The following is a 22,268-nucleotide window of genomic DNA, read 5'->3' as shown; positions in this document are numbered from 1 at the left end:
CAAAAAGTCCCTCCCATTAACTTCCTAGAATCATATGCGAAGCAAGCAAACAAATCCAAAAGGCACATAAAAACATTTTTTTATGTTTCAGTTATATATACAAAATATGGAAATTTGGTTTGGAAGATGGAATGCAACACACTTGCATCATGATGGCCTTTTTGCAACGCTAACATATCATGATATGGGAGAAAAGCGTTGCCTTATGCCCAAAACAAATATTATTTTGTATATCTTCATTATTATGCTTTAGAGATTCGTTCCCGAAAAAAAACAAAAAAATCGATTGCCTTACACCCAAAATAGAAATTGATTTTGAATGTCTTCATTATTATACTTACTTTCTATGACAACTACTCTTAACATCTATAAATAAATACATCTGTAATATCAATATTTTGGCATCTTAGAAAAAAAAGAAAGAAAGATATATTAATGTCTTCTAAGACCAAATTCATATGTATCCTTTTGTTGCACCAATCCATCAAAATTTCCATGATAATACTCTCCGTAGTCCTTTTGACAATCCCCTACATTGCTGAGAGCATAATGTGTATTCACTTCATTCAAATGCATATATAAAAGCGTCACTCTTTCATTTTCTGAATTTCAATCACATATCAAGTATTCATCGAATCGACACCCCATCCACATTATTATAGAAATAGTGTGATGGAATTCACTCTCTAGGATCACCATGCATTGACTGACAATAGACCAAGACATAAATTGGAAATCACATGTGTAAATATGCTATATTAGATATATACTCGGATGATTACTAAATGTTTCCTTGTAATGGAGGAACTTAGAAGAAAAGAAGTTCCCTTGTATACTTCTCAACAATATATTATTCAAAAAGGTTCATAGAACTAAAAGCACAGAACCTATGCTTGAGCCCCTGTCATGGTAATGACGACTTTACGAGAACCTGCATGATCTCTATGTTCACACAGCCATATTCCCTGAAAGGAAAATTTGATGATTGCGAAAGCTACACATTCAGATATGAGAAAAAAAATGTTGTGATACAATAAATCTAACAAAAATTACTTTCAATGATTGTTATAATGCTCATTATACATTGAAAATAGAACATCTATAGGCAACGAGGAAAGAAGAAGGCAAGGAACAACCTGCCATGTCCCAAGATTGAGCTGTCCATTGGTTATCGGAATCCTTTCAAAATAAACACAGAGATTTGTACTTCAGACATACATTCAGTGTTCACACATCAAAGACAGTGTATCTAAAGAGAAAACAACTGAACGAATACCATAAAACCTCAATAAAAACCAGGAAACAGAATCACAAAGTTTTCAAGAAGGTATACGTTAGTGAACATCCAAACATCGAGGACTTAATGTGTGCTGGCATATCATCAGGTCCTGAGAAAAAGATAATAAATTGTTCAATGCTTACATACACACAAGAAACTATCTTAGAAATGTTTTTTACCAAAATACCCTCATTTTCCACAGAAAACCTTAGAATACCCCAACCTGAGTGTGTTTCCAAATTCCAAGTTTACCATTATTCAAACCTGGATCTCATAACGTTACGTAAAGTATTGGAAATTTACCTTCTAAGGTATGCCTCCAAGGAGCACTTTTTCCCTATAAGTAAAAATTAGTTAGACGTGTTTTAACATTCAGGAAAGATAGCAAAAATAATAAGTAGCATTAAGAACCTCAGGTACAATCCTATTCAAGAATGTCTCCGTGTCTGCTTGAACATCAGCATCATAGTTCTCATTGATAGTCAAAGAAGCACTTGTATGTTGTACTGCAGATTTAAACATGCTTTTTATTTGTGTCAACAAATCCCATAAAGTATAAATGATAGACTGATTGAGAACATGTTTGCTTGCGCATTTAATAATATATATTTGAATTGTCAAGCACATCTGCTCACAAAAACGGATAGGCAAAAACTCTGAGTCACACTCTATAGTGTAATCATATATTTGATTCATCTTGCACTAATATAATAATGGATCAGGGTAAAATTCCATATCATTGCTCAAATAACATAAATAATCTCTTATAATCCTGAATAGATATGTACAAATATAAGTTATATGATATAATCACAAGCTTTATGGCACACATGTATACACACAACGCACAGATATACACATATGCATTGTCAAACGTTATTACAGTTTTATCTGCAAATATAGGAAACTCACAAAAGAAATGGGCAAGGCCGCACTTGATTCCTGAAAGATCACTTTCAATACCTTCGAGAATCTGGAGAAGAAACAAACAAGTAAAACTTACAAATTAAAAATTAAAAAACAGACCATTATTGAAGTTTGGTCTTTGATTACCTATTGTATCTCCTCATTATATTTCATTACGTGCATCATTAGAAGTTAACTAAGTGAGGTGAATTAGGTTCAGCTGATCTAATGTTGAACTGGATTTCCATGGCTCAACATGTAAAGGCACTGCAGCAACTAAATGATGTTAAACTTTTATTATCTTTCTTCATAGATGCATTTGAAGTGAGTCCTACATTAATTCTAGGTACGTTACTTTTTCAAGCTTTATCTTGGTGTTTTATTATGGTAAAGGGTGCCGTGTTGTAATGCAGAAAGTTTGGATCAATATTGGAAAATACAAGCAGCCTTGTTTTTGTTACTTGTGTGCAAGTACCTCAACTTAAGATAGCATGCTGATAAATCCATCTTACCAGTATGTGTTTTCAAGGGCACCAAGGGCTGCACATCATATCCATGAGAAATTCAAGCACAAGTAGCCTCTTTTAGGGTGAACCATGACCCTTTGAATGTTATTCCTATGAATGTGTAGGATCGTATGTATAGCACCTTTTACTTACCAAAAACAAATTCCAGTTCTGATCTTGTTACCCATACTTGAATGATTTACCATCACCTCAGTTTTGTGAAGATTTACAGACAAATCTTTGTTTGTACAAAATGACTCTAAAGCATCTAGATCTCTTTTACTCCTTCCAAGGGGAGAGGGAGAGGGAGAGAGAATGAACAAAACCAATTGAGCGCCATCAAAACAGAGCTAATTATATGCATGGAGAACAAAACCAATTGATTTCAGTACTTTCTCAATAGTAGATATATTATGCTTCATGCTAGTTTGCAAGCAAAAAAACAGAAGCTCCATAGACAACATTAACAGGCCTTGATACCATGAGCAGCTTTACATAAGATTCGATTAGTCTCATTTACCACTTTGGTCTTTTGAAGATATTAATATAATATTCATTTCATTTTATTTTTCTTATATTGTCTCAGCCCAGGAACCAGAAACCACTTTCAGCCATATATTTAATCAATGGACTATCCAGCCCTTCATAAAATTAGCTTGATGATGCCATTCTTTCCCTCACTCTCTCTTTTCAGGAAAGATCTCTTCAAATACACCATAATCTCAAGAAAGAAGGGTTCTACATATTAATGTTACAAAAATGAGTTGAACTGCAACCATTGGACTATGAGGACCCCTTTTCAAGAGTGTGCCAAAAATGGTATTGGCATGATCAAACAGTCCCAAGCAAATTGCTCATTATACAAGGTTTATTCACATCTTTATATAGCGTGCCATTCCTTTCAAAGATGTAAGCTTTGTTGTAATCACCCAGCAAAGAGCAAGCTCTATTGGAGAGAGGCAATGCCCATCCCATGAAAACATAGAAATCTGACAGCCTGAGGAGAAAAGAAAGATCACATATAGAGATGCAATCAGGGCCAATAAAGCAAAACGTGACATGAAAATGGTTGAATGTGTCACTAGTATTAGAGAACAGTGAGTATCACAAGTGACTATGTTCTCGAGGGCCATCGAACATCATATTGGACAGTTCATGGTGTCTTGAGGCCAAAGTCTTCAATGATTCTATCAAGCCCAACTATATTGTATTGCACATTACCTAGTATACTGTTAGAGAATAGTGAGTATCCACAAGTGAATATGTTCTCGAGACCCATCAAACATCATATTGGGCAGTGCATGGTATCTTGAGGCCAAAGTCTTAAATGATTCTATCCAGTCCAACTACATTGTATTGCGCATTACCAACATGGAGAGGAGTGTGAGGGGTGTACTCAATGAGTAAATGGTGAGGTACTCTTCAGAGAACATATAGGTATATAGATGAACTATTGCAATATGAAAATTGGATTTTGTGCAATCAACAGTAGTAAATTGCAAGTCCCGTGATGCACATGTGAGTGATTCACCGAATGCCAAGATGTATGGATGTATAAGAGAAACCTTCCATGCCAATGGAAGAATCATCATATTCCCAGACATTAACCACGCAATGGTACAACCAAGGTAGCCAATGAGAAAGAATATCGCAAAGAAAGCATATGTCCAATTATCACCTGCCTCTGTGTGTGTGTGTGTGTTTTACCAGTAGGTGTACTGCTACAATCTCATAAAATTTCATGAAACTATACTTTCTCCGATATGGAAATTTCAACAAACAAAACCACCTTTTTACAAATCACTCATTACTTACAAGTTACACTATGATTTCTAGCTCATAAATTGAGTTTGTTTTTCTTGGCTAGATTTAGATTGCATTATGGACAACCTGCTTCCTCCTGTTATTCAACATTTTGATCCATTCTTTAAATCCTTGCTATGTCTCAAAATATACATGATTTGTCCCCGATTCTAATTTCCTATTATCTGATGCATGAAAAGGAAACCACGCCAGTTAATAAAGAATTTTTTGTTTCTGAAAACTGGTTGGGAATGATAGACTTGATGAACTCTATATATAAAAGCATGCCATAGCGAATAACAAATGATTTTTGCATATTTATGGATCCTCTTAATGGAAAATTTATTTACTTCGTTTTTTATACTAATACGACAAGTTTATTCACTGTTTTTTGTGGTAATAAGAAAGATATATGCATAAAATAAGTATTCACATGATGATGCACAGAACATTTGATCAAAAAAACGCAAACGCTAATTCTTAAACAAGCACTTGATGATGCATAGAAAATTCGACCAAAGGAACAAAAAACCTCATTTTCAGACTCTTCAATCGATTCGATCGAAACATCAAAAAAAGCTGTATGAGAGAGAGAGAGAGAGACAGGAAACATGCACCTTGTGAGTGACGAGATGACAGCCTCTCTTGTAAGGAGGGAGGGCGATGGTCCTCTGTGTCCAATGGGCAGCCATGGGAGCTTGATTGAATGAGGACCAGAGCAGAAAACAGAGTTCAATGCATCCTCCCAATTCCTTGTTTGTAGAGCCGGTTCTGTCTATCTACTTGTATAGGTAGGTATATACTATAAAGTATAGACTTACACTTTCGGGTTGGAAGTGACCACTAGCAAGTGGATTGTCCCCCCTATCTCCTGGACTACCCACCCAAAAGACTTACCCCGGTTGTATTAGCTCAACTCCTATGGAGAAGTCTTTGCATCTGCTCGTTCTTCTATCCTCCCTTCCACATGGGTGATTCAAGTGTTATAGGGCCTGCGCTTGCCATATGTATTTGACAGTATGGTTTTCGCTTCTCTAGAAATTTCAAACATTGGCATCATGAGGTAGATGCCTACAATTTTCAAAGATTGGCATCCAACAAGAAATGGTTCGAAAAAAATGATGTGCATCTATATCTATGTGTGTGTGTGTGAGTGAGAGAGAGAGAGTGTGTGTGTGTGTGCGTGTAGAGAGAGAGAGAGTTCTAGACCAACAATCGAGATCACCTCACTTCAAAGGTTGACATTGTGGCAAGTGTTGCATATAAGTGTTAGTTCATAGTGTTTCAAAAATTTCTCAAAGTAGTTATATATATATGATCACACTTTTGATATTTGACCACAAAAGGATGTCGCGGTGAATGAAAAATAAGGGGACAACTAACTTCTCTATCCAATTACATAGTTGTATTGCATACAATTAATCCCCTTATTGCCCAAGCCAATAAACCTTGAACCCTCTCAAATAGCAAGGATAATTGTGTTCTTTCATCTTCCTTGCATTTGATTACAGTGGTGAAAGTATTAGTAGTGCATGCTAAATGTGTGTATCTTGTAATTAGAACATTACAAGTTTGAATCTCACTACTTCTAACTACATTTTCTATGTATGTTATAACCAACTTTATACATACGAGTATAGCTATTAGTAACCCATTTGATAATCACAAAATATTTATTGACTTTGGTTGACTTGTGTTGGACACTCAATCATTTGTCTACCATAAATGATAAGCCAAGTTACATGAAGGATGTATTGTACCATCAAAATTATGAAGGTGTGTGCGCTCTAAGTGTTTTTTGTTCATTGATTACAAGCATCCTTAACACGTTCGCATTCACAAGTGGAAGGATAAGGAATATCCCGTTTGATTTTGGGGTTTTTTAAACCATTTTTCAAAACATTGTGATGCCAATATCACACGTTCTCAAAATTCCATGACAAAGGCGGAAATTCCACCGTTTCATAAAATTGAAAATACACAATTTGGTCAATATACGAAAAAGATATATTGTGTATTTTTTCTAAAAAAAATGACAACTTTGACTCGAGTATTTCCATAAGTTGGTCCAATTTTACCCTTGTGTCAATTGAGTATTGTTTTTCCTTTACTCATCATCCACAAATGGTGGCTCCTAAACTCTTCTTCCTTAGCTTGTTAGTCCCTTGGATGCAAGCATTGTTTCCCATTCAACTTGGCACCCACCTTCCATCTACATTTTCTCAATGAATAATTTCTCAATGCCTCGTACTCATTTACGATGCGCAAAGGAGATTAGTTTCAAAAATCCTTACAACATACAAACCTATTTCTTCGGTACTTTATGGGTTAATGTCTCAAAATGACCCAATCTTTGATGAGTTGTACGGGGTAAATATATTTATTTGCAAAAGATGTTTTCATACAAAACATGTTTGTGGAAAGCAACAATGTTGTTAATGAGCATAATGGCTTCAATCACTTCAATGTAGTAGGCGGTGATGATAAGGATGTTGCAAATTCCAAGTTGGGGCAAATAGTTGGTTTTAAATGGCTGTCATGGGGGTGATGCTTATAAAATTTTGAGTTGAGAGTATAAACAAGGCATGAGATCCAAAAGTCACTTCAATAAAACGGTGACTTCATTTGCTTGGAAAGTGAGACAAATATAATTTTCCAAAAAGCTACCTAGTGGAGCTTCGCCATGTACATACACATTGTATTCATTTTTGTTGAGAAGCCGTGACAAGCCGTATATAATTGGTTGTATGCTTCATTCATAGTATGTAATATACATACTCCAATGCATTGAAAACGAATGCGTATGTTAGCAAAACATTCGTATGTTTGTTTACACTTTTTTGCCTTAACTTTTTTTACCTTAAAAAAAAACCTTATAATAAATACAAAAGTACGGTATTTACCATACGTCAAAAGGGTGTTTACCATACTCGAATGATTGAAACACTGTCGAATGAGAATGCACGTATGGTTCATACTATGGTATGCTTCATAAACTTTAAGAAATTGTGATTCTACACATACACAGACACAGACACATATGGTTATGTCACATGTGTACATGTCTATTATTCACGATAATTTCGGAGCTCTTTTGAATGACATGGTCTGCATGAGGTTCCTCCTCTTCCTGCGCAGAGAAGAAGATTCAGGGTTTCCTCTCAACATATCTTAGGGTTTCTTCAGGTGCTAATCTCTCTCTCTTTGAAGGCGTTAATATATCTTTCTTTCTTTCTGTCTCGCCCTCTCTCTCTGTCTGTCTGAGACACATGGAGACACACACAGCGCGCGCGCAAATTCTCTTTCCCTGAATTTATTTATAACGTTGGAAGGAGTTATACATATTCTTGCTTTTTAATTTATTCTTGTGTTGCCTGATGCTCAAAACCCTAATCTGCTCCTTATTTAGAATGAAGAGAAGTATCAAGATAAGCCCTGTTAAGGTATTCAGGCGACTTGCTGTTACCTGATGATCAAAACCCTAATCTGGTTCTCATTTTCCATATTCTAATTTAGAATGAAGAAAAGTATCAAGGTAAATGATGTTCAGCTAGAAAGCCTTTCGGAAGAGGATCGTCGAGCTCTTCGTGGCAGCAGATTTGCTCGATTACCCCCTCATTTGCCGAACGTAGCAAAGATTAAAACCAGGTATATGGGTCAATATTTTTCGATTTTTCTACACTCCTTTTTTGTCAGACTGCACAGATTTAAAACCTAACAATTCGAAACATGAATACACATATCTGAGCCAAATAATTTGAAAATATTATAGACATACTTTAGCTGAATGCCGCGTTTACTAATCTGTCATGATTTGAAACTTAAGCAGACACATTTAACTGGATGATCTAAACATAAATGTGCTCAAACAATGCTTTGAAGATAAATCCATGCATATGACGATTTAAGCATGGCATATACTGATTTTTAGCATAATGTACACAATATAATGGTTTGAACTGAAATACATGCATGCAATGATCTAAACCGGAATATAATGCCATAGATAGGGGATTATTAATTGTTAGATCACGAAGCTATATTTATCATGCTTGAGAATTTGTTTAATCTGATAATTTAATCTATCAACTGAGAAAGGAATTGCGAGAAACTTGAGCTAATATAAAAATTGTAGTTTCTAATAAAATAAGAGGTTTTGCATAGTTTCTCAGTGTGGTTCACAATATTTATGAGAGCACTTCTGAACTTCTATGAGGATTAAAAGGTGCCCAGTAAATTCTTTGTCCTTGCATAGATGAGGATTGACCACTCTGATTTCTCGATTGGGTCTTATAATGTGGCGAGGGTAAAACATGGCAGCTTCTTAGTGTTGAGAAGTCTTACAGAGACAATCTCTCTAGCATATTGGATGCGTGTATTTCAAAAGGAAAAAAAGAGAAACATGTCTTGTTTTCTATAGTCTAAAAAAAACAGAGAAAATGTTTCTCTTTTTCATTGGTTTGTATGACCTAGTTTACTTTCTTTTGCATGAAGGGTTCCTCATCCTGGTGGTCCTGTTGCTACCAACAAGGCAGTTGCATTGGCTAAGTTTTTACAAAGAAAACTTGAAACACCGTCAGGAACAGCAAGTTTGGATCCTGCACTTGTTGAGGCAGCAGTTGAAAATGCTAAAGCAGCTGTGCAAGGTAATTTTACAGCGTTATTCATGTACCTTGCTCCCTATTTAACTGTTAATCCTATGTATATGCAAACTATTTTACTTTGTTTTAACATATGGAAGATAAATTTCCAGGTGTTTCTTCAAGTTCACTGAAAATACGCCACGTCGAAACCTTTTCGGATGATGAAAGGGTAATTTAATGCTACAAAGACGATAACTTGTCAGTGAATTGTTTCTTAATACTGAGTACATATTAAATAAACCTTGCAGGAAAGTGATGATAGATATTTAAACCAAGCAAATGTCCTGATTGTGAGGAAACAAAAGCAGAAACAGAAAAAGAAAAAGAAGAAAAAAGTGGAAGTAACATGTGAATGAACAATTGATGATGAAGCAAAAAAAGACAAAGATCTTGGTAGGCGTCACAAAGAGATATATTCGTTTGCAAATAATTTCTGGTTTTCTGTTGTGCATCTTTGTTATATCTTTGAAACTAAAGACAACTTGTTTCTCCGTGCCTCAGCTATATCTAACAAGGAGCATAAATCATGGCTTTACAATTTGGTAAGAGAAAATTTGATCTGGTCTTAGCTCTAGTCTAAACAAACTTTTCCAATCTTTCAAACCCCCCTCAATTAACTACTCTATCATTTCTGCCTGTCCAAATATGTTTTTTCAGGGTGTGAACACTTTAACTTATAGGAAATTCCTAAAAATAATGTCTTTTCTCAGTATGGTGACATGCCCAGCCTTTAACTTATAGGAAATTCTACATCTCTAGAGGCATTACCCTTGCCACCAGCTGGTAGTGGCCTACCATTGATGACTATGGTGGTGCTATTGTGGAGCTTTCAGGATCTTAAAAAACTTTGGTTGTGTAGGGGAAAATAATTGAAAGCTGGCCTTGAAAGGAAGCAAACAAAATTGTAAATAACTGTCTATTGGATAAACTAGTATCCATCTCTGCATTGAGTCCTTGGGAAGAGCTTTGATAGACTACGCCCATTTCAAAGAGAGATTGGCTGATGGGGTCCTTATTAGTTGGAAAGTATACCTCATTGACAAGGAATGATTGTGTTACCTGGAGGAACAATGTTGTAATCAAGGAGATCATGAAATTCATTTATAGGGGAGACCTAAAAACTCAACTGCAGTAGGACCTCAGTGAGCCTCTCACTATTGAGCCGAAACTAACTTCCCACTTATATTATTTCATATCCTGACACCCAAAATTCCATGCCAATATATTGAAAGCTAATTATGCAGTAAAAATTCTTCAGTAACAGGAGCCTTCATATAGCCATACCCTGATTGATCTAGTTTTTAAAGATGTCACCAGGTAGCATGAGGACCACATAATCAGTCATGGGGCTGCTTATTTGAACTCTAGATATTGCTATTGTCACTCCATCTGAGAAAGTTGGGTGAATCATGACCACATAATGATCGTGTACATTTTTAATTACAGCGTTAAGAGAATTTTGTGATGCCGCCTGAGTAACAGTCACTAGAATTTGGCCTGCTAGTTTGAGTAGACTTCCACATATTGTCCTCGTGTGACTGCCGGAGGTTGAACCTCTATGCCACACACAGCAGAGAATCCGGCGGAGTAACCATATGCATGAATCCTTGCATAGCTCCAGTTACGAAGACACCAACATGGGTGAGAGTTCATGATACAATGAGATGGTTAATGATTGCTATTCCAATTTCCTATTCCAATTTCCTATTCCAGAGCAATGGCACAGCATTTTAGTTTTTGTGGCCTGATAAATTTGGAAAGGACCTCTGCTCTGAAGAGAGATTTTCTTTTCTCCTAACCTTATTTATTCATATATGCCATGCTGGTGTGTTAGCTCTTCCTCTAACATGCTAGATATGGGCCCTGACATCGTCACACAACATTCAGTCATTCTTTCTAATAATTTGGCCTTTTCCTTAGTAGTGATTTCTGTTCAATATGCACCGCAAATTTCATGTTGTATCCCTCTTCCGGGTGCATATATCAGCATATGAGACTTCACATTACATTTTGAAGCAACATTTGGAGCAAGATACCCGCATTTATTAAAACGAATACTTGAAAGCATTGGGGAATAAAGAAAAACTTGGTTATTTTAGAGTTTTTTCCTGTTTTAACCAGTTAGGGTTAAACTTATGAAAACCTAGATGGTGTGTATTGTCAGGTACTATTATTACTGCTGAGTACAAGCAAGCGATGAATGCAAGTAAACAGGAACAAAAGGCTCATTTTCGAAGAAATCAATGGTTGTCTGCTATTCAAAGGACACTTTGCTCCATGTTTCTTTTGTGATTATCCATTTGATTCAGTTGTTATGCAATACTCAAAAAGAGTATTAAGATTTCAAACTGCAATTCTTTTGGGTATCAAAATGTATTATCACTTTCCCAGACTTATTTCTCTACATTTGTATTTCTTAATCAGATGCTCAGATAACTTAGTATCATTTTATCAGTCTTGGACTCGATGCTTTTTTAAAGGACTAAGAAGGAACTCTCACTTAAAACAAGAAATTTGATGAACTTAGAGAAAATGAAGTGAAAAATTGTGATTAGGGACATGTGAGCACTTTTGCTGAAGGTGAAATATGAGAATCATTTGATTAAGAAAGATTATCATTAAACTATGGTAATTACAAATCCTAACCTTGCAATATATAACTCTTGGGGATAAAAATGTATTCTTTGAGAAGTTGCCATTCTTTTGATACCCTATGCATCTCCAAAATGATGAGCGGAACAAGGTATGGTGGCAACAATTATGACAACTCTTACTCTCAAAAGACTTTGATCACACCAAGGGAGCGTCTTCCCATAATGATGGGCAAATCTCTCCCATGGGGGATTTATACAAAGCTTGAGGTACATTAATAGATGATAGAGAATATATAATCTCTACCTAGAGATTGGCATTGAGCAACAAATTGTCCTACCCATATACCCAACACACTGTACAATGGAAAAGTGTGGGCATGATCAACATTTGTCCCCCCTTGATTCAATAAGATATTTCAATGATGTGGCTAATTTGATTTAAGAACTATTGAGCGTGCAACCCCAATGGTGTTCCTTTTCTTCAATGACACATGCTTTTGAAAGTGGTTCACTACGCAACCCTACATATTTGCATGGAACTTGCATTCTATGCCCTCCCCCCAACTATGGCCCTAGTTAGATTTCCTTAATGCAAAGTGGATCTTCTTTAAAGTTCACTTAAACTAGCCAATTTCCCCCAACCCTCATGACAATAATCCTATGGAAATCAAAATGCTAAGGTCATGACTAATTTTGTCAATAATTATCTTGAAATACCTGATTGTACATTGAAGGATTAGTTTGAATCATTATATTCTAGCTCACAACGACATTGCTGACAAATGAGTGATCTTTGATCACCATGCTACCCTTGTATCAACAAGACTTTGAAGCAATGGTTGATACACAACTTATCACCATGTTCTCTAGAAACCTAAAGGGTTTTTGTGAAGTTGTGATGCTAGTGCAAGACATTTCCTTTTCTATATTAAATGCCTATTGCCTCCAATGTGATCATCCTCTCACACACCATACAATCAATGTACCATCCTCGTGAAGATGCAACATCCTCACTTGTCCCAACCATCTCCACCACTATGATCAAAACTTCCCTCTCCATCCCATGTGATGACAGCTAAGGGAACAAAGGAAACTCTAAAGATGATAGTGGCCATCAAACAACACACTTCAACTCCCTAAGGAGTTAAATATTATTCAAAAAAGGGTGTGTCCATCTATGACTACGCCCCAAAGTTTTAGTCCGTGTGTGATGATGCTCTTGCCTCCATCAATGTGTGGGTCCATGAGCAAGAAATGGTAGAAATATGCCTAGACAACCTCTCACAATGATTTGTTCCATAAAGGAATGTGAGCTTTACCAGAGGAAAGCTACTATCATTCTTCGATATTCAGCCTATGTTGTGGTAGAAGAAAACCATGTTGCCGTAAGAAGAAAGTGACGCCACCATAGGTTTGAAACTCACTAATCAATCAACTAACTTTGATCATGATCATTACGAAGGCATATTTACAATGAAGCACAAGGCAAACTCCATGTAAGGGTCTTCTTGTACATATATGATAGAGCTTTTGATACAACATGGTTTGAGAATCACTATATATAACGGTTTTTTTAGGAAAGCAACCCTCTTCGTAGCAAGCATGGAAACCCACCCTATCACTCAGCAATGTGCATTGGTTGCTATTTGAGTACATACACATACACATACACATACATATACACATACACATACACATACACATACATATACATATACATATACGGTATACATATACAATCTATGTAAACACATAGGGACATGCATATACATACATACTAAGGTAAAAAGTGTCATAAAGTCAAAGACCACCAAGAGAGAGAGAGAGAGAGAGAGAGAGAGAGGGAGGCGTTTTATACCCAGAAAAAGGAAGGCCAGCGCCATACACATACATAATTATCGAGAGAAAAAAAACAGAGAGATGCTCTGGTCATGGAACCTCTTGCATTCTCATGAGATGAAACAACAGGTGAGGAATTGGGGAGGAAGAAGAAGAAGAAGAAGAAGAAGAAGAGACGCATTCCTGATCATGGTCTTCTTCTTTTCCTCCTCTTTCATGCTCACTATAGGTTCAGACGTGCAGGGAGCTACAGAAGCAAATGCGCGATCATCATTGTCGTCTTCGTCGATGGTGGTGAGTAGGAGTGGAGAAGCCATGTCGCCTCACGCATATGCCACCATCTTCTACATGGGCACGCCAAAGGACTATGAGTATTATGTGGCGGCACGTGTGCTCTTCCGCTCCCTGGCCATCCACTTCCGATCCCAACCCCAACCCCAACAACCCCATGCTCATGCGGACCTCCTCCTCATCGCCTCTCACAACACCCCTCCCTCCTGGTCTCACGCCTTGTGAGTTTTCTCTCTCTCTCTCTCTCTCTCTCTCTCTCTCTCTCTCTCTCTCATTCTCTGGCTTTTTGAACTCCCTAACTTGACCACACACACACACACACCCTCTCTCTCTCTCTCTCTCCAGTTACTGTTGACCTAACCGGACTTGTTTGCCCTCCCTACTTAGAAATTGAAACTCCCATCTTTCTAGTTACTGTCAATAACCGAACTATGCCCTTCCAGTTACCTTAGGTAGTTATGTGTGTCTAGTTAATTTAAGTTCCTTGCTCGTTTCACCTAACTAAACCAGATCCTTTCTAGTCAGCATTAAGGATAAAAGCAGATCCTTTCTAGACAACACAAAATCACATCTTTTCTGGAAGCTTAGCTCGGAAGAAACTTGAGGCAATGTCTATATGAGCACACCAGTGCATTGTGATGCAAGCTTAACAAGATCCCGTTACACAGCCTTACATTGCTGAAAAGAAGCTTATAATGTTGAGCATTGTCTCACCAACCTCTGTGCTGCATACAGAGAGATAGCATCGTCAAGACTTAAGATGCTTACTAGCTTCAAAAGACCTTGCCAGGGAATGGTGTCCAATACTGTGAAGCCATTGAAGAAAATTCAGACTATATGGTCTCTAACAAAATGGTTTGAAACACACAAAAACCTCAAAATTACATGGAGAGAGAGAGAGAGAGAGAGAGAGAGAGAGAGAGAGAGAGAGAGAGAGAGAGAGAGAGAGAGAGGGAGATGTTAACTATATTGAAACAATGCATCATGTACATAGAATAGAATAAAAGTTTTCATCCTAGAATATGGGCTTTAGAATGACTTTTAAAGGAAGATAAGTGTTAAAATAGCATACTTTCATAAAAAAAGGGATATGGAGCACTATATGAAAACATGAGGGAATGTGGGCTCTTACGGATCTTTGTCTTGCCAGTAGAAGCTCATCCTTCCATGCCAACAATATCCTGATTTGTTATTATGGTCTAAAGTGTGAATGTGATGCGCCTTCTCTTTCCTGCATGTGTATTCACCTTATATATAATGTTTTTTGTAGTGTGAAGGACGGTGTAAGGGTTGTCCATGTGAAGAACATCCCAAATCCATATGCAAATCAGCCAGGTTTCAATGACCGTTTCATATTCACATTGAACAAACTATTGGCATGGACGTTTGTTGAGTACGATCGCATTGTCATGCTTGATGCCGACAATTTGATATTGCAAAATTCAGATGAGCTTTTCCAATGTGGAGATTTTTGTGCAGCTTTTATTGACCCATGCATATTCCATACTGGCCTTTTTGTTCTGAAGGCAAGAACTTCTCTCTTTCTCTAACAATTTCACACAACATTATGAAATTTTTATGATTGAAAGTGATTGATTTTGGTCATATTGTATGAGGTTTTAGTTGTTGAAAGTGATTGATTTTGACATAGAGCATGGGTATGGATTTTATTGTAGTCTAGTACCAATACCATTTGCTACAAGCTAAGAAAAATCTATATTCTAATCTGTTCGATGTGATGCTCATTGTTACGAAATTGCAGCCTTCGATGATAGTGTTTGAAGATATGGTTCGAGGTGTGAATGCAATGTCAGAAAACAGGGATGGTGCTGACCAAGGGTTTCTAACAGCTTATTTTCCCGACTTGCTAGACAAACCAATGTTTCACCCTCCATCGGATGGGTCCAAACTGAGTGGAAATTATCGATTGCCTGTTGGATATCAAATGGACGCCTCATATTATTGTAACTAGCTCACATTGTTTCTACAGAGTTGACCATTTTGTGAGGCCGAAGCTTGAAATTTTTTACCAATAGTTTTTCTTACTTTTTTGAAATTGTAGATCTTAGATTAAAATGGCGTGTTCCATGTGGACCCAATAGCATTGTCACATTCCCAGGCGCATCCTTACTTAAGCCTTGGTACTGGTGGTCTTGGCCTATTTTGCCTTTGGGCCTAGCTTGGCATGACATGAGGGCATCTACTATTGGGTAAACACAACATCTTTCTTTCTCATATAGAATTACTTTTGTGTTGTTTTCTTCTTAATGGATGGGGGTTGGTTTCCAATTGCAGGTAGGTGAGATCAAATAGGCTAAACAAAGAGTTCTTATTAGCTTTGTCGACAACCTTTTTTTCAGCTGTAGGGTCTGGATTGCAATTAAGTCCTAGTCTGAATAGTATCTCATGACCTATGCTCGACGGAACTTTTGATGCAATAGATAAACTATACTAGAAAAGAATAGATGCCAATTGCAAGTTGTGCACAACAGATCATGAGTATTGATTATATACCTCACCCTAACGGCAATTTCCACTCCAAATGACTGTCTCTGAACTTATTAGCAAATCTTTGGCTCAACTGACTCTATTAGTGTATGTTTATTTGTATGCTTCTTCCCAACCTATAGGGCGAGGCCCTGATCAACTATGTAAAATTTTAACTTATTTTTTATGAAAGACCGTTCAATTTTTGAAGCCCCACTAACCGTGACCCTCATTATGTGGTTTTGACAACAGATACACGGAGGAAGCTCCGATTCTTTACCTACAGGCAGCATTGTATGCAACATTATTGGTGGCCGTGGTCGTGATGATGCGGTGCGTGCGACCTGAGGTGCAATTCTTTATGGCTGATGTTTCCATACAGAAGATGGTTTGGACAAGCTATGGTTCTAGTTATGTGCGAATGCTTAAAGCGAAGGTGATGGTGCCTTCTTGCATTTTGGTCAGCTTTTTGATGCCATCTCTAATGGTTCCAATAACAACACATCCATTGATAGGGTGGGGCCTTAGTCTGTTTGGGTCCTTGGCTCTTCTTATGGCTACATCATATGCTTTGGACTTGCACGTTTTTCCGTTAGTAACCCCATGGCTCTTGATCTTTGGGAGTTTATTTGTAATGGCTTCACCTTACTACAAGAATGGGATATTGAGGGCTTTTGCGATTGTGGGGTATATTGGCTTTTCCACTCCTGTGCTCTGGTGGTCCTTGAAGGTCACAATGGGCAAAGCTAACAAGAAAGCGCTCATCAAGTCCGAGGGTATTCCATTAAAGGTTTATTGATCCTACTAAAACCTTCTTTTGTACATCTCATGCGAGTAAGATTACTCGATCAACAACAAGAAAGTGGTGCTCAAGTTCGAGTCTATGTTATCGAAGATTGTTGATCTAGTAAAAAGTTTATTCTTGTATGCTTTTAACCATTGTAATTCATTACATTGTTGGTTTTTTATTACAATCATTAATCAAGCTCAATCATTGGTGGGCGTTGGCAACCCCAAGGCCCAGGCACAAGTGTGTGTGCCCGGGCACCCACACATGCGCTTACACTTTGTGTTAAATGGTTACATGATCTGCAATGTGATGCATAGATCTCTTGGATGTATATTTGATACTAACTCTAATGCACATTTGATAAATCCATAAGAAAAAATCTCCGAAGAGTCACATTGCAAATCTTCATGTTATGTATTTGTGGGCAGGAATTACCTCAATAGAACTCTAATGTGCATCTTGTGTTTCTAAGGCTGTAAAGTTTCACCTCTTACAAAAGGATTGTTTAAACAATAGTTCAGGTGCTCATAAGGATACGTCCAACAAAATAATAAAAAGGTACAAGTTTGCAAATAAGTGAAAAGCAGAGGTTTAAAAACATCCAAGAAACAACTGATGATGTTTGCTTTTAGCCTCCAAATGTTGCCAAATTGATAAGGAATATTGGAAACTTTTACAGTTCAATATTTGAGCATGACATTGTACATTAGTGTTTTTTGTGGGTTTTTTACCTCACCCTAAAGGTTTGGGACCCAATGTTTTAACTCAAAAAAATAAAACCAAACTGATGATGTTTGCTTTTAGCCTCCAAGTGTTGCCAAATTGATAAGGAATATTGGAAACTTTTACAGTTCAATATTTGAGCATGACATTGTACATTAGTGTTTTTTGTGGGTTTTTTACCTCACCCTAAAGGTTTCAGACCCAATGTTTTAACTCAAAAAAATATAACCAAACTCCATGAAAGGATAGGGCTTCTTACAACTCGACTTCAAAATTACTCAAGCAAAGTGTTGTGATGTGAAAAAATAGAAAGTCATATCATATTTCGGACAAATAATTACTATTGACGGCAATGGCATCCGACCTTCGGTTGTGATGGATTCATGAAATGATTAAGCCTTTTTATACATTTTTGTAAACAATCTCTTGTAACATGTTGAATTTATTCTCGCATGAAGAATACTGTAACACGTGCAAGCTCACTCCTTTTTTCTTTTTCTCAACATTACCTATATTACTAGTGGTAAACCTCCCTAAAACCCACAAAAACGTAGAAGCTTTCAATGCTCAAATGTTCATTGAAAGACTTCAGCAAATTGAAAACAATCATAAAAATTATTATCTGGAAGAGAACTTGAAGAAACAAAAGATAACAAAACGTTATAAGAAATTTGATAGTCTGGTAATCCTGTCCTCGTGCATTGTAAGAAAGTCACATCTTACATGTCTATACATATACATTGGGTGGTTACTTTATTGAGTGAGAACGTTTATGTATTTGATGTTAGAACTCTGCTTAAATGGTGTTTCTCCCAACTGTATATTGGCTGGATCTTCATTATCCTAGGGTTGACAATTAAACTGTGGTTTCTATGGGAAAAGTTTCGAAAAGATTACATTGCATTACTAAAACTCGCCATCAAGAAAGACTATTTTTTGTCTTCTTCGGAAGCAAAATGGCAACCAGAATTGGAAACAAATAGTACATTAATAAAAGAATATGTGGTCTCTTGGGGGGTAAAGAAACATTTCTTTCCACCACAACAATAGAAATAAAAACTACGAATGAAAAAATCAAGTGACTCTTTTGTTTTCTCTCTATTACCATGTACAGCATCACCATTACCATGTACAGTTTCAGCAACGAGGACGAAATAAAATCCGTGGCCATCAATGAGAACTAGAAGCAACAGAAAAAAGAGATGAAGAGAGAAGAAGCAAGTCCATCACATGTAGCAATCACCTTCTCTGCAAAGGAAGAAGATACCACCAAGCGTGTCCTAGAAGATCTTCGACTCATACACATATCTTCTGGAATGGTCTGCAAATTTGCCTAGACAAACATATCACGTAGAGATTAAAACATTAAATAAAGCTTTATCACGAATAGTTCAAAACGTTAAGCAATACAAAATAAAAAACATTGCGCCGTATTTGAATAAAATATTTTAGTGATAAAAAACTTATTACCTGAGCTTGAAGATTAGGCTTAGGTGATTGACAAATAGGCTCCTTTTCGTGTGGGCAACCTTCAACAACAATGATTCAAGCAAATGAGTTTTCACATAAATGATGCCATGAAAGATGATTCATAAAATTATTCATGTAGCAGTACAACACCCTAAACGTTAGAGTACAATTAATGAAGTAAAGCACCATCAATGTGACAAAAAACATAACATCAAATAGAATCAATAAAAACCAAAACATGCAACATAAACCAATTATTTATGCATAAACATGGCTAGAGATTTTGTAGGATCAAAACCAGGTCAAAACAACAACCAGTTTTCATTACCAATCTATTGAATATAGCCAATAAAAGTTTTGATTACAAAATATAAAAAGAAAATCAAATAAACGCCTGAAGATGTTAAAATGCATAGTACGTTAAATAGTTAAGATTGACGCAGATACACTTTGATCATTGCACTATGTCAAATCCACAATCATTTAGCCTTTATATTCCTGGGGAACGGACGCATTTCATTCTAAAGTCTTTTATGAACAGATGGTTATGAATTATAACAAATACTGACGACTGTACTGCTATCATACACTTTGATCATTGTACTATGTCAAATCCACAATCATTTAGCCTTTATATTCCTGGAGAACGGACGCATTTCATTCTAAAGTCTTTTATGAACAGATGGTTATGAATTATAACAAATACTGACGATCGTACTGCTATCATACACTTTGATCATTGTACTATGTCAAATCCACAATCATTTAGCCTTTATATTCATGGGAACGGACGCATTTCATGCTATCATCTTTTATGAACTGATGGTTATGAATTATAACAAATACTGACGATCGTACTGTTATCATACATTATTTTAAATCTTCCACCGAGATCTCCACTAAAGAGTTCATGTTCAGACAACAACAGTTCGTAAAGAACTCTGCATCATCGCTCATACCCAACAATAGCGATGTGCACGAGTAACTTTACGATTGTGTTCATTTTCGTAGAGCGCATTGATCATCTAAGAGACGATGCGAAGAACGAATTCAAGAAACTCCAGAGTTTTTTAGAACAACTTAGTGTTTCAAAAAACGATGTTTTCTGAACCATTTCAAGGAAATGTTTAATGGACCATTTGAAGTAATTAGAGAGACATCTTGCAGAAATTTGTTTATGAAAGAAATCTGTGATAATTCATCGATGTGTGATATTGTGATATCCTTACCAGCTCTTTTGCAGAACCATTCGTGGTCATCCACAGGTGCTTCGGGAAGATCGAAATCAATCCATTTAGGTGCCTGGATGTTCTCATAGAAGTCGTCTTTCAGAAAAGTTTCACTGTCTCTGTCATCATGAGGTGAATTAGGTTCCATGTTTGAGATCTCCATAGACGAATTGGAAATACGGGGAACAGATGCAAAAAAGAAGAAAGGAAAGGTTTCGAAATGGAAGAAGAATAGAGTATCGAAAAAGAAAGAAGAAGAAGAAGAAGAAGATAGTGATGTAGCGATGGAATAAGAAGGTGATGACGATGCCGCAATGGAATAAGAAGATGATGGAAATGCAGCAATGGACTAAGAAGAAGATGAAGAGGACGTAGAGCAACCGAAGGTGAAGGTATTGAGGAGAAGAAAGAAAGGTCGGAAACAGAAGGAAGTAGAAGATGCAAAAGAAGTGGAGCAAGATATGAAGATAAAGATACAGAAACGGAGTAAGAAGATGGTGAAGGTGAAGGTGAAGATGATGGAGAACAGGAAGAAGAAGAAGACGAAGGCGCAGGTGTGCGAGCAAGAGAGAGAGAGAGAGAGAGAGAGAGAGAGAGAGAGAGAGAGAGGTGTGTGTGTGTGTATGAGAAAGAGAGTGTGTGTGTATGAGAAAGAGAGAGAGTGTGTGTGTGTGTGTGTGTGACAGAGAGAGAGAGAGATGGCCGTTTGCAATTTCTGAACGGTTTAATTTGTGGTCGGGTGTGGTGCGTTCACACTTGGTCGGACACTTTTGAACTTAACTGTGTGTTGTTTTTATGTCTCAGGGGGGCGGGGTCCATACCACCCTTGGTCGGGCGGGCTGGCCTGGCTATCGCCCACACTTGGCCTCAGGCTGCACGTCCATAATACTTCGTCCTACATATTTACCCCTCACATATAACACTAGGATCACTTATACTCCGCTCATTGGATGCATGTTGTTATAACCCGGATCGTCCAAAGGAAGGTTGCTCATCCTCCTCTGCTCGTCCCTCTTGATACAATGATTAATTAGCTTATATTTTTATTAATACTAATGGAGCATATTTTTATGGAAAAAAGAAGAAGATTAATTAGCTTATATTTTTTGTTGATTCCTTTGCACATGTTGGTCTCTTTGTAACCATGCAAGTTTTGTAAGATATGAGAGTTGTATATTATCTCCTATGTACATTGTCTTAACTAATGGAAGTGGTAAATTTTTGGAAAAAAACAAAACAAAACACTAGGATCAGTTCAGCCAACTATCTCAATCATATTCGCCCACCATCACCACCAAGCCGTTTGTTCACTGAAACAATGCGCATGAGCACCAACTTAATGATACATAGCATGACAACTCTTACCCAGATATGTTGTGAAGGTTGATTAACAATTGTATCAGGCTAATGGTTCAGTTTTTGGTTTGTTCAAACTCAATCACACATTCTAGTTACGTTGGATTGTCGTGTCTGGAAAGTTTTCGTAATAGGTGGTCATGGAGCATATTCCTCGTGGAGATGGAACAAACACACATTGGTTAACCTGATTAGCGATTGTAGTTTGGTTTGTGATGCATCTAAATTAGGGTTGGGGTTTTCAGTGCAATTAAATTTGTGTTTTCTCTCACCTCAAACTCTAAACATGAAGCATCATTGGGCAACGAATGCCATAGTTTGTCATATATTTCTCACTACAGCCATATGACTA

The 22,268-nt window shown here is 37.0% G+C and overlaps 4 protein-coding genes across 8 annotated transcripts; 2 read left to right on the top strand and 2 right to left on the bottom strand.

Annotated features, from left to right (window-relative positions):
* Positions 1-741: 741 nt before the first annotated feature.
* Positions 742-5,284, bottom strand: LOC147870244 (uncharacterized). The gene is made up of 7 exons (XM_087338255.1): positions 5,112-5,284; positions 2,192-2,252; positions 1,691-1,785; positions 1,583-1,616; positions 1,334-1,388; positions 1,137-1,179; positions 742-965 (listed from the first exon to the last, which is right to left on the bottom strand). The coding sequence occupies exons 1-7, from the start codon at positions 5,184-5,186 to the stop codon at positions 888-890; spliced, it is 441 nt and encodes a 146-aa protein (XP_087194381.1). The 5' UTR covers positions 5,187-5,284; the 3' UTR covers positions 742-887.
* Positions 5,285-7,533: 2,249 nt separating this feature from the next.
* On the top strand, positions 7,534-11,591 carry LOC147870243 (uncharacterized). Of its 5 annotated transcripts, none has more exons than XR_015531891.1 (7): positions 7,535-7,680; positions 8,011-8,142; positions 8,989-9,140; positions 9,248-9,306; positions 9,386-9,530; positions 9,639-9,679; positions 11,302-11,591. XR_015531891.1 is itself a non-coding variant. In XM_087338230.1 (6 exons), exons 2-5 carry the CDS (start codon positions 8,012-8,014, stop codon positions 9,491-9,493), a joined length of 450 nt encoding a protein of 149 aa, XP_087194356.1. In that variant the 5' UTR covers positions 7,535-7,680; position 8,011; the 3' UTR covers positions 9,494-9,530; positions 11,302-11,591. The 5 variants fall into 5 exon arrangements, 3 of the variants coding, with proteins under 3 accessions (XP_087194362.1, XP_087194356.1, XP_087194357.1); XR_015531892.1 differs by having other exon boundaries at positions 11,285-11,591; XM_087338230.1 differs by lacking the exon at positions 9,639-9,679.
* Positions 11,592-13,621: 2,030 nt separating this feature from the next.
* Positions 13,622-17,290, top strand: LOC147870242 (putative glucuronosyltransferase PGSIP8). Its single transcript, XM_087338244.1, has 5 exons — positions 13,622-14,082; positions 15,132-15,387; positions 15,624-15,825; positions 15,924-16,071; positions 16,601-17,290. The coding sequence occupies exons 1-5, from the start codon at positions 13,652-13,654 to the stop codon at positions 17,145-17,147; spliced, it is 1,584 nt and encodes a 527-aa protein (XP_087194370.1). The 5' UTR covers positions 13,622-13,651; the 3' UTR covers positions 17,148-17,290.
* Positions 17,291-18,920: 1,630 nt separating this feature from the next.
* LOC147870241 (uncharacterized) lies at positions 18,921-20,892 on the bottom strand. The gene is made up of 3 exons (XM_087339672.1): positions 20,561-20,892; positions 19,332-19,390; positions 18,921-19,194 (listed from the first exon to the last, which is right to left on the bottom strand). Exons 1-3 carry the CDS (start codon positions 20,721-20,723, stop codon positions 19,042-19,044), a joined length of 375 nt encoding a protein of 124 aa, XP_087195798.1. The 5' UTR covers positions 20,724-20,892; the 3' UTR covers positions 18,921-19,041.
* Positions 20,893-22,268: the final 1,376 nt, after the last annotated feature.

Source organism: Azolla caroliniana, unplaced genomic scaffold, assembly GCF_043228905.1.
Source record: "Azolla caroliniana isolate FFs.n. ecotype wild unplaced genomic scaffold, voAzoCaro1.0.p SCAF_1, whole genome shotgun sequence".
NCBI classification, from domain to species: Eukaryota; Viridiplantae; Streptophyta; class Polypodiopsida; order Salviniales; family Salviniaceae; genus Azolla; species Azolla caroliniana.
Note: the sequence above shows the minus strand (reverse complement) of the source record. Positions and strands in the feature narration are given on the sequence as shown.

Coding starts and splice junctions, on each gene's coding strand:
- LOC147870243 (XM_087338230.1), top strand. CDS start 8,012: ATGAAGAAAAGTATCAAGGTAAATGATGTTCAGCTAGAAAGCCTTTCG. Junction 8,143..8,988: donor GTAGCAAAGATTAAAACCAG/GTATATGGGTCA, acceptor TTTTGCATGAAG/GGTTCCTCATCCTGGTGGTC. Junction 9,307..9,385: donor CCTTTTCGGATGATGAAAGG/GTAATTTAATGC, acceptor TAAACCTTGCAG/GAAAGTGATGATAGATATTT.
- LOC147870241 (XM_087339672.1), bottom strand. CDS start 20,723: ATGGAGATCTCAAACATGGAACCTAATTCACCTCATGATGACAGAGAC. Junction 19,391..20,560: donor ATGGTTCTGCAAAAGAGCTG/GTAAGGATATCA, acceptor TTGTTGTTGAAG/GTTGCCCACACGAAAAGGAG. Junction 19,195..19,331: donor AGCCTAATCTTCAAGCTCAG/GTAATAAGTTTT, acceptor ATGTTTGTCTAG/GCAAATTTGCAGACCATTCC.
- LOC147870244 (XM_087338255.1), bottom strand. CDS start 5,186: ATGGCTGCCCATTGGACACAGAGGACCATCGCCCTCCCTCCTTACAAG. Junction 1,617..1,690: donor TGAATAGGATTGTACCTGAG/GTTCTTAATGCT, acceptor TTTTACTTATAG/GGAAAAAGTGCTCCTTGGAG. Junction 966..1,136: donor TCAATCTTGGGACATGGCAG/GTTGTTCCTTGC, acceptor TTTTCCTTTCAG/GGAATATGGCTGTGTGAACA.
- LOC147870242 (XM_087338244.1), top strand. CDS start 13,652: ATGCTCTGGTCATGGAACCTCTTGCATTCTCATGAGATGAAACAACAG. Junction 15,826..15,923: donor AATGGACGCCTCATATTATT/GTAACTAGCTCA, acceptor TTGAAATTGTAG/ATCTTAGATTAAAATGGCGT. Junction 16,072..16,600: donor ATGAGGGCATCTACTATTGG/GTAAACACAACA, acceptor TTTTGACAACAG/ATACACGGAGGAAGCTCCGA.